This window comes from Pterocles gutturalis, unplaced genomic scaffold (genome assembly GCF_000699245.1).
Source record: "Pterocles gutturalis isolate BGI_N339 unplaced genomic scaffold, ASM69924v1 scaffold30192, whole genome shotgun sequence".
Lineage (NCBI taxonomy): Eukaryota > Metazoa > Chordata > Aves > Pterocliformes > Pteroclidae > Pterocles > Pterocles gutturalis.
Window position 1 is genome coordinate 1 of NW_010113719.1, and position 10,521 is coordinate 10,521.

General features: G+C 37.5%; 1 protein-coding gene across 1 annotated transcript; it reads left to right on the forward strand.

The window, feature by feature from the left end:
- Positions 1-747: 747 nt before the first annotated feature.
- Positions 748-8,128, forward strand: LOC104462613 (cell cycle checkpoint protein RAD17-like; the record flags this gene model as incomplete). The annotated part of the gene is made up of 7 exons (XM_010074614.1): positions 748-942; positions 1,755-1,840; positions 2,430-2,576; positions 3,083-3,229; positions 3,988-4,108; positions 5,415-5,472; positions 7,861-8,128. Coding segments are annotated over 7 exons (1,022 nt in total), but the record flags the coding sequence as incomplete, so codon positions are not given.
- Positions 8,129-10,521: the final 2,393 nt, after the last annotated feature.

Genomic DNA, 10,521 nt, shown 5'->3' on the forward strand with positions numbered 1-10,521 from the left:
ATATATATATATAAAAAATTCTTCACTTGTGTATGTGTGTCAACACAAGCGATACATTCACTTTGATAGTATTAATGGGTAAAATGGATCTGTGGTGATCGTGGCAGAAGAGAAGGGTAAATCCTTGAAAGATAACTTCACTTAGTTTGATAAGGAACATTCACCTGCCACTAAATCAAAACGTGGTTGAAAATCTTTGAGGTTTAAATTAGAGTAGAAGAAGGCTTTTATACCTTGGAGCTCAAAACATTGTGGAAATTAGTAGGCTTTTGGAGTAATCACTTAAATGAAAGACTTTCTTTGCTGTCTTTTATTTCAGTGAGGGTATTATAGAGATAATGCAAATAGGAGATAAATTGATAAGTGACAGAATGTAACTGAGGTATAATTTACATATATATGCACTTTATAAAGAAAAAACTTTTAAGAAAGGCAGGTTGGGGATGCCTCAAAACTAAAATGAGTAAACAAGATTGCTAGCTTTTTTAAAAGACATTCATTATTCAGAAAAATACGTGACACCTTAGCTGTGGCTTAAGGGACAGAAGTGGAATGAAGCATGCTAGTTTAGGTGACTGCATTGCCTTCCTAATAAATTCTCTCTTAGTGCCCCTATTTATATAACGTTTTCTGTTGTGGTTTTTTTTTTTAATTTGTTTGTTTAGGACATTATTAGTAGCAGTATAATAGAAAACTTTTTTAGATTAATATATTTTATCCTGATTGTATTTTTGCATTTATTGATAGACTGCTCATTGGAGAAGGAGTTTTGGTCAAGGAAGAAAAGCAGCTCCATGCTAAACTGTGAAGGAGCAGCAGTATCTAAAATAAAAAAGAAAAGTAAATCTGATACTTCAGAAGACGAGGAGATACAAGCTATTGGTGGCAAAGATGCTTCCATCTTTCTTTTCCATGCTCTGGGGAAAATACTTTATTGCAAAAGTAAGAAAACTTTGACTTATTCTTCCTTTCAATGGGCAAAGCATGTCAGTTGCTAATAGAGTGACCTCTAATTTACATATTTGGTCATTAATAACAGTATAAGAATAGTCATAAAAGTTTGTGGTAACTGTGATTGCAGCTGTCTGCATATGTTAGGTAAATAAATATTTCATTAAGGTGTACTGCATGTGTGTGATAAAATCACATAACTCTAGTTGCATTAGGTCCGTGTGCTGTCATGCACACAAAGCTAGATAGATAGCCACCACATTTCTTGCTTTGTACAAAAGCAAATTTTGTTTTTGTGCAGAATTATACATTGTTGTGCGGTTATGGTCTGTACTTGTCTGTATTCCTAAAGGTTACAGAACAGCCCTGTAGCCTCATAGCTACTGCCTACCTTATTTGCATGTATGAGTTTGACTTCTCCTGCTGTGTTTTCCTCCCTACTTTTTATCTTGACTCTCTTTCCTTTTAACAGACATAATGTGCCCTCTCCTTTCTGACCTGAAAACCCCTCCCACTACTTTGTCATACCCTGTCTCCCCTTCCACCTCTCCAAAATATTTTCCACCTTTCTAGTACTGAAAGTTCCTGTGTGTGGTTACAGTACTGTTTTCTTACCATTTAAAAACTATAATGAACTGAAAGTGATGTAAACTAGTTGCTGGTAGAGTTCACAGTTGCCAGAAATGCTGCTTAATATATGCAGAAACTACTATTTGTGCAGTTATACTCCTCTGTTCTTGCTCCTATCTAATTTTTATTCTAATTTTGAATAGTTAATCTGAAATGTGTCTCTTTTTCTGCAGGAGAACCAGTGTCAGAATCAGAATTTCCTCAACTGCCTGCTCACTTATCAGAATACCACCGAGACACTTTGCTTATTCAGCCTGAGGTACATCTGCAATAACTACTTGATTCCACTTTGATTTGAAAAGAAACAAACCAAACCAAACTCTTAAGTGATTGGCGAAAATTGTTAAGCACAGTGGTTTTGGCACTGATGTTAATATATGTGTATTCAGTCTGTCTAAGTTACAGAATAATTAATCTGGAAGGGACCTCTGGAGGCTAACTTCAAAGGTAGATGAGGTTCCCACACCCTTTTTGTGTTGTGTTTTGAGTACCTCCAAGGGCAGAGATTCTCTCACCTCACTGACAGACATGTGGTGGGAGGTGGACTTTCCCTTGCTGCAGCCCGTGATTGTTACCTCTCATCCTTTTGCTCTGCATTGCCAGGAGGAGTCTGAGTTCACCTTTCTGTTACCACCCATTAAGAGAGTTGACCACAGCAAGGGCTTCTGCTCCTCCATCCCCACCGTTAAAGTTCTATGGGACGAAACTGGACCTCCCTTTTGTATATGAGGATCACTTTGTAGATCATGTGTGCCAGCTTCCTAACCATCTAAATATCATACCCTTTATAGGATGCTTTTTCTTATACACTGTGTAAAACTTTGATTTTTTTTTTTTTTTCCTAATAGGATATTGTGGAAAAATCGCATATGTCTGGAAGCATGTTTAACTTATACCTTCACCAGAACTATGTAGACTTTTTTTCTGATATAGATGATGTAGTGAGAGCCAGTGAATATTTGAGCACCGCTGATGTCATCTGTAGTAATTGGAATGTAAGTGTCATCTTTTTATACACACTTTTTTTTTTAATACTCTGACATTGAGCTTCTAAATTTTTCTCTAAGTGTTTATGAATGGTAGAAAGCAATTTTCTGACAAGTCAATATGAATTAAGCTATATCACTTCAAACTTACAGTATGGGTCACGGTGCATTGTTAATGAATGCTGAAGTACATCAACTATAGAAGAGATGCAGGTCCCACGTTTGTTCAACTTCCATCAGTATTTTATTGCAGTGGGTTTTAGTTTTTGTAAAATATTCTACAGAGTATTTTTAAATAGAAGAAATCTATGCTAAAAATATGTTGGAGTCTGTATGCCTTTTCCCTGAAGTAATTGAGCTGGGTCTTTCATTTGTCTGCTTTGAGGTAAGTTTCACAGTAATCTAAACATATTCTGGACCGGTCGTGTCACTGCAATTACAGAGTCTGTTTTAGTTCAAGTGAGACATGTTGCACAGAGACCTTGAGTTCACGTGATGCCTGATTTCTCTCTTAGATGCGACTTGTGATGGAAAAATACAGTGTGTCTTTAGCTACCCGAGGGGTGATACATTCAAACACATCCAGAGCCTTTGCCCACCACCAAGGAGGGATGGGGTTCCGGCCTTTACATAAACCCCAGTGGTTCTTTATCAATAAAAAGGTAAATGCTTGATTTTTTTTTTTTTTTTAATTTTTTTTTAATTTCCTGTAAGGTATGACAATTGACTAGTATAGCTGAGATTTGCTCACAGTTGTAAACTTGCCAAATATCCTTTCTTGGTAAAAGCTACTTCTAAAAAGCATTTGCTTGAAGAGTTACATTTGTATTATTCCTTTAATGGAAAAATAAATTGGAGGTCTCTGACAAAATCTGATTCCTGTGTCCAAGTTAGCATACTGCTGGAGGAGTCTTAAGTTAAGGGAGACACAATTAGTGTTGAAATACTATAAAGTATTCCTAAAAGTAAGTAAGTTTTTGAGTAGTTTAAATCACATTAAACTGTTGTGTAAGTTTAAGAAATGACTGCTGTTATATTTTATGCGCTTATCAGAAATAGCTTGTTCATGAGATACCAAAACTCTTTGCAATTTCTTACGTTTGAACTAATACCTTTCATGCTATATCTGGCAAAAGATAGTGGCCTGGATGGATGGGGAGTTCTGTAATCAAGGAGGAAAAAGTTTTTGGAAATTTTGATGCCCATCAGGAGGCAAAAATGAAGGAATTTACCATTTTTATGATCTATATATGTTAACTCTAACTGCTTATCTTTTTTCTGGTCTCATTCTTCAGTAGCTTGTGGGTAGTCATCCAGCAGGCAGGAAGAAGGTCTTGGCTTTTGTGGTACAGAATATCTACATTAATAGTGATTTACTAGGTTTTTTACTTGTGTTTCTTTTTTCCTTGAACTCTTACAGTATCAAGAAAACTGCCTTGCTGCAAAAACTCTCTTTTCAGGCTTCTGCTTACCCCCTGAGTGTCTTCAGACAGAGCTATTGCCTTATCTTGCTATGTTAGCAAATCCAATGAGAAACCAAGGTAAAGTGGATGTAATTCTTCATCTTGGACTCTTTTGTGTCATTAAAGCATACTGAAAAATTTTGTAACCCATAATGTCAATACTATTTATGCTGTTGCCTCCATATAAAAAATACAGTACAGGCACATACCTGATATCTAAAAGTGTTTCTAGTAACATAGCCACCAAAATTACAGCTGTCCTGTTAGGTTTGAAACAACATCACAAACATTATAAAAACTTTTGTAATTGAAAGAGTTAAAGTAAGTATCTCTGTTGACCAAAGTGAGGCTTATATGTATATGATAGTGTCCTCATGTTGGAGTATTTGAAGTCATTCTTCCCTTTTTTTACTGCATGGACTTCTGGTATCTGTGTACTTTGTAATTTCATCGTGTTGCCCTCTCACTCAGTCTCTTAAGGTCCTTGTGCAGTTTTTCTGTCTGCCCATATCCTTATTAGCCTGTCTAACTGGGTGGTATTGGCAAACTCACTCATCTCACTCTTCAGCTTGTTTTTTTCCACAGAGTTACATTTAAGAATGTACTGGGTTGTCCAGACCCTATCACAGATCTCTGCAGAACTGTATTTGCAACTTTTTTCCATTGCAAAAGTTAACTGTTACCTCATAGCCCTGTCCCCATTTCCTTCTCATTAATTAATCAATCAGACTTCAGTGATTACATTATTCTCTGAGGTTTAAGGCTTCTTTTAAAAGCCTCTAGTAGGGGATTTGGTGAGGATGACTTTTGGAACCTGGTAAGCAATATGAACTAGATCTTCACTGTGTACTGATCCCTTTCCAGTAACATCAGGAGGCTTAAAAAGCCTTTCCAAGATAAAATCCAAGTTTGCAGTGCATTAAAAGAATGTGTAACCTGAGGTAATCCAACAGCAGACAGTTCATGCAGAAAATTTACTTTGGTACGTAATCCAAAAATTACTGTTTAGACAGTTGGATCACTTATGCTATGTTAATTACTTCTAATAAAAGGCTTCATGTCTTAACTAAAGCCTTGACCTCAGGATGAATTCATTTTGTAGGCTATGGAATAATGACTACATCATAAATACACAGTTGATGAGTGTCAAGGATTTTTTTAATGTGTAGGAAATCTGTAAATATGTTGTGGTAATGTGGTGAAGAGTTTGGGAAAAAATAACAGAAAAACCCATACATGCATGCACAGTGTTTTGTTATCCAAAATATTGCAAATATATACGGGAATACTTGACTAAACTTACAAATTATTTATTTTTCAGTATGCTTAATTGTATGTGCATTATGATCTACCCACTATGACACTGGTGATTCTTTGTTCTCAGCTCAGATTGCTTTTATCCAAGACGTTGGGAGGCTACCACTGAAAAGGCGCTTTGGGAGGTAAACTTGACTTCTGTTTTTCCTTATGGAAAGTAAGACTAATTTTCTTTCTTAATATATTGAGGAAAAGAGCCCTTTCATAGAGAAATATCTTCAATGTATATCTATGATGTGACGTTTTCCCTCACTTGCAGCATGATAATTTTATGTTTTGCCTGTTAACACTTTTTCCAGCTCAAATGTATTTATCATGACAATGTTAGTGGCAACATTTTTACCGTGGTATTGCTTTTAATCCTTGTTTAGCTTTCTTTCCCATTGTATCAAATATAAGCTCTCCAACCTAGGCATATCTGTTGTTTCTCCAGTGCGTGATCTGAATATACTTTTACAATCAATAACATTTATGTGAGAATAAAACTGAATTGAAGCAAAGTGCAGTATACTCTTTGCATACTGTTTATCATGATACAAAACATGAATCTGCAAGTCTGATCGGACATTCTGTGTTCACACGCATGCTAGTTTGAGGTATAAGAAAGAAGGTATCATGGGGTGTTATTTCCTTTAAAGGAGTTTTGTGTCTAGGAAACTACAAAATATTTTAATGAGTGCTTTGTCTGAAATTAGATGGCAGCACTGATTTTTATTTCCTGGAATTTTTGCCTATCAGACTACTTAGAGTAAACCTTGATTTAGAATGCATTTGTGAAATAAAACTATAGCTACTGAACTCCCTCTGTCTTAGATGTTAAATACTGAAAAAATATTTATTTCAACTGCAAAACTGTAGTGCTCTACTTAATAGATTGTGTAGCGCTCATGGGGTGACATGGCATGACATGTTATATTGTGACTCTAGTGAGCCTTCTGAATCATAGGCATCATTTGTAACAGTGGAGCCTCAGTTACATTTCTGTAACTTTGATATCCCTGAAATTTAAAAAGAGTTTTAATTGTGATGGTCTGTTTCTGTTAAAGGATCAAGATCGCAGCCAGCTTTCAACTCTTAACCAAGGGAGTTTGTTAGGGCATCCGACAAAACATCTCATATTTATCACTGTGGGACTGCTGTCCAAGTTTAACTATGAAATGCTGGCCTGTGAGGTGGAGGCTGTATTACCCAAGAACCACCCTGTTCCCCAATGGTTGTATTAAAAGACATTTTGGTTGCTAGTCAGGAAGAAAGGAAACCGACGGGTGTATTTCTTTGCAGTCTCCCTCATCTAGGCCAAAACACTTGTGACTTTACAAATTAATTGTAGACTTCCTTATGCCGTTAATTTTGTCTGCAGCATACCTTTAAATATTGATAAACGTTTTGTATCTGCATTAATAAGTTGGGTATGTGTCATTTAGAATTTTATCTGAGGGGTGACTTTCTCCCTGAAAACACAGTAATCCTTTTTCATTTGTTCACTATTTTGGAAAGGAAGCATAGAGAAATTTAGGTATTTTAGTAAACATTTGCTTCCTTCAGGATTCCTAATTGAAAATAATTTATTTTGTGTTATTAAACAGTCCTTAAAACAATTTATGTGCAGCTGTTTCAATGGAACTAAGAATATTTTATTTATTTTCCATTATCTATTAATAGAATGGGAATACTACTGTGCTAATAAAACTGTTATCAAGGAGAGTGCATGATCAGCTGGAATTCATGTTAGGATGGGGTTTTTATTAGTAACTCTCTAAGTTTTTATTATTCTCATGTAAAGTGGGAAAAATAATAAAGGAACATTGGTAACATACTGATACAGAGATGGTAGAAAGGTTGAGAAGTCCAAATAGTAAAATAAATTGTAAAATATCAAAAGATCCTTGCAAGTCTTTTTTTTTTTTTTTTTTTTTTTTTTTTAGTTTGCCTTTTCAAGTTAAATTGCTTCCTGTCCTAAAGGATTTCTGTTTAGCTTGGAAAGGCTCTAAAGTACCAGGGGCTGTTGTCAGTAAGTTAGAAGTTAGTTGTTAGCAGCTCATCTATATGAGGAAGCTCAGCCAAGCCACTGCCACTGTAAGGAAGAAACTTAAAGCAACAATAGGTGCTGGGGAGTGAAGGAGCACAAACGTGTTCTGGCATTTTGCTGTTGCTGTAGCTGTGGTTCGCGGCTATGCAGGGTGGCGCTTTCCTGAGAGAAGCTCTTGTCACTTCTGTATGCTGCCGTGTAAGCTGTGCAGCGTTGAGTTCTGGGAGAGGTATCTTCCTGGAAGATGTGCGCAGAGCTGTAAAAACATAATACTGCAGGTAGTGATGTAAGCGCAGGATGTGGATAGCTTGGCTTGGCTGTGATTGACAGAGGGTGTTGCTGCCTGGAGGTGTGAAAGCTGTGAATCACCAGTGAAGAACAGTGACCTGTATGGTAGATGGGGCAGTCTTTTCTATTGCACCCTCTGTGTGAGAGAGCAGCTGTTTTTTTGCGGTAACCTACTGTTGCAATGATAATTTTACAGGTTAAAGCTTGAAACACTTACTGATAAAGATCCTGGGATACCAGACATATTTGTTTACTCTGAGGGGGACCCTGCCAATGTGTGTGCTATGGAGACAGCTGCACAGATAGAGGAAAAAGGAGCAAATGAGAATGAATCGGATGGATTCCCTCTCTCTTCTAGCCAGTGCAGTGGAAGTGAGCTACCTTGCAGTCAGCCTCAGCCTGTTGCATCTCAAGCAATCATGGAGGAAGATGAATTAAAAATAGAGGAATATGATAGTGACTGAGTACAACAAAATATCAACCACTGATGTGCCTGAATAGATTAATACGCTACAAAGGCCTTTGCTAAACAGAGTATGGTCTGCACAGAATTACTGGTTTACCTGCTTAGGTGGGCTAGGAGGCCAAGTCTAAACATGTTGTGTCAGCGTTGAGACAGCTCTCCTCAGCTTCCTCTTAACTTTGCAGGATTGGACCTGACTGCATACTAAATTACAAGCTATTCCCTGCCTCTCCTGAGCCATGAAATAATCCATGTTGATAAGAAGAGAATAATAAATGATGACTGAAATGAGTTTGAAAGAGATTGTAGATAAGCAGCGTCACTCTTAAGTTATTTTTATTTTTTACACATTTTAATTTACTTTGCAGTTGTACAGTGTGTTTCCTGAGTACACATTTGATTAAGTTGCATTTGAAAGATTTATTAAAATTCATACCTTCAGAAAAATTGCTGGTTGGAAGCTTGGCTCTTCTGGAAGAAGAGACTGAAGTGTACATTTGAAAAGTTTGGTGTTCCATACTGGTGATGTAAATAAAACTCCTGCTGTATTAGTACTGTTTGGTACTCTGCCACAGATTTTTGTGTGTTTATAAATTGAACATATGGTGTACAACAGATTATTTTGGATTCCTTTTCGGATTATATTTTCATAACTTATGGAGGGGAAACTATAATGATCAAGCCAAGTCCTTCTCATCCTTTGTATTCAGTAATAAGTTAATGGTGTAGTGTGTAGGTTTTCTCCTTTAAATTGCAGTTGTGCTGGGGGAGGGAATAATTCTCTGTTTGGTAACTGACATGTGAGAACTGTGTTGTGGTTGTGTGAATAGACTGTTTAATACTTGAGCATTTCTCTGCAACTGGGATTGGTCCATGCAAATCAATCTGATGTGTTGTTGTTAGTGATACCACAGGAATAAGAAGGAAACCAAACCAAAGAACTCTGACTGTATAATATATGTTTGCATTTCTGTATTGCTTACATCCAAAGTTTAGTAGAAGAACAGAGGTGTTTATCCACTGTAACCTTGTAATTAAAAAGTCCAGATTTGTTCTCTCTCAAGGGACAGTTAGGGTCTTTCCATCTATAGATTAAGGGAAAGATTAAGGGCAGTTTCTCCCTTAATCTTTAAATTGTGTTATGGCTATACTCATTACAGCAAAGTCAAAATGATTTTGGCTGTTGATGCCTCCTCACACCTTTCCCGCATTTCTCTAGGGTGCTTCGGATGGGGTGACCCCTGCTCAGCTGAGGTGGCAGCTCTCTTCTCTTGGGCCTCTTGCAGTTGTGTATCACTGAAATGCCATCTGACCCCTCCTGCGCTCCCAGGGAGGGGGGATCTCTGGTGCAAATGACAATAAGGCATGAAATACTGATTTTTACTTTGCAGGCAGAACTCCAAACTACTTTTTAATATCTTTTCAGCTTTCCTTACAGGAGTAGCAGGTAATAGTAGTAATAGAGTTACTTTCACATCAACTACTTTGTGTACTGTTGGCCTTGTCCTTTCTAGGGCTAAGATTTTTTTTGTTGTAGTTTTTAGCCGTTCTTCTAGTATCCTGATACTACCAGTGGTTTCGTGAGCTCTTCTTGCAATACATTGGCTGGGAGTTCGCTGTACATTTGCCTGTGAAGGGAGAAATGTTTGTGCGTGTTTGTGTCGAAGACCTCTTTTATGTAAAAACATACTGGATCCCACTCCAACTCACTGCATTCCGATAAGAGAACTATTCCACTGTAAGATGTGACTGTGCAACCTGAACCAGGCTGCATTTACACAAAACTTACAGTACACGTATTTCTGTGGCTGGAGGAGTGCATCCCACCAGCCTGGCTCCCCTCTGGCATCCGTTTGAAACTGAGACTACAAACATGAGGATGTCGGGCAGTTGGTGTTAGTAATGGGTTTTCTTGGCGGGGGGGGAGGGGAGAAGAAGAGAAGTACTCATGGTAAACTGCATCAAGACCAAGGGGACGTTCCTCTTTAATGCGCCACACAACTCTTAACGTGAAGCTGTGTACAACAAAATATGCCCGAATAGGGAGTACCATCAAGAGATTCATGAAGCTTGCTGAACAACGAAAGCTGCTTTCTCCAGGGTCCAAAGAATATGAGGTAAAGAAGGATAAAACTGTGAAGGTTGTGTTTCATCTCCCTCTTATCCCTTCCAAAAATCCACATTTGGCACTCCTCTTCCAGGTGACTGATCCTAGCTATGATTTTAGCAGAGAAAGGTGTTAAAAACCTGATATTCTGGCTTTCCAGCTTGGGCTTCTCTGATCTGGACAGATAAATTCCACATGTTCAGTAGCTGAATTATTTAGGTCTGTGTGCACACTGAGGGCTTTTGGCTGGCTTTTATTTAGGTTTTGGCCAGAGTCCAAACGTATTG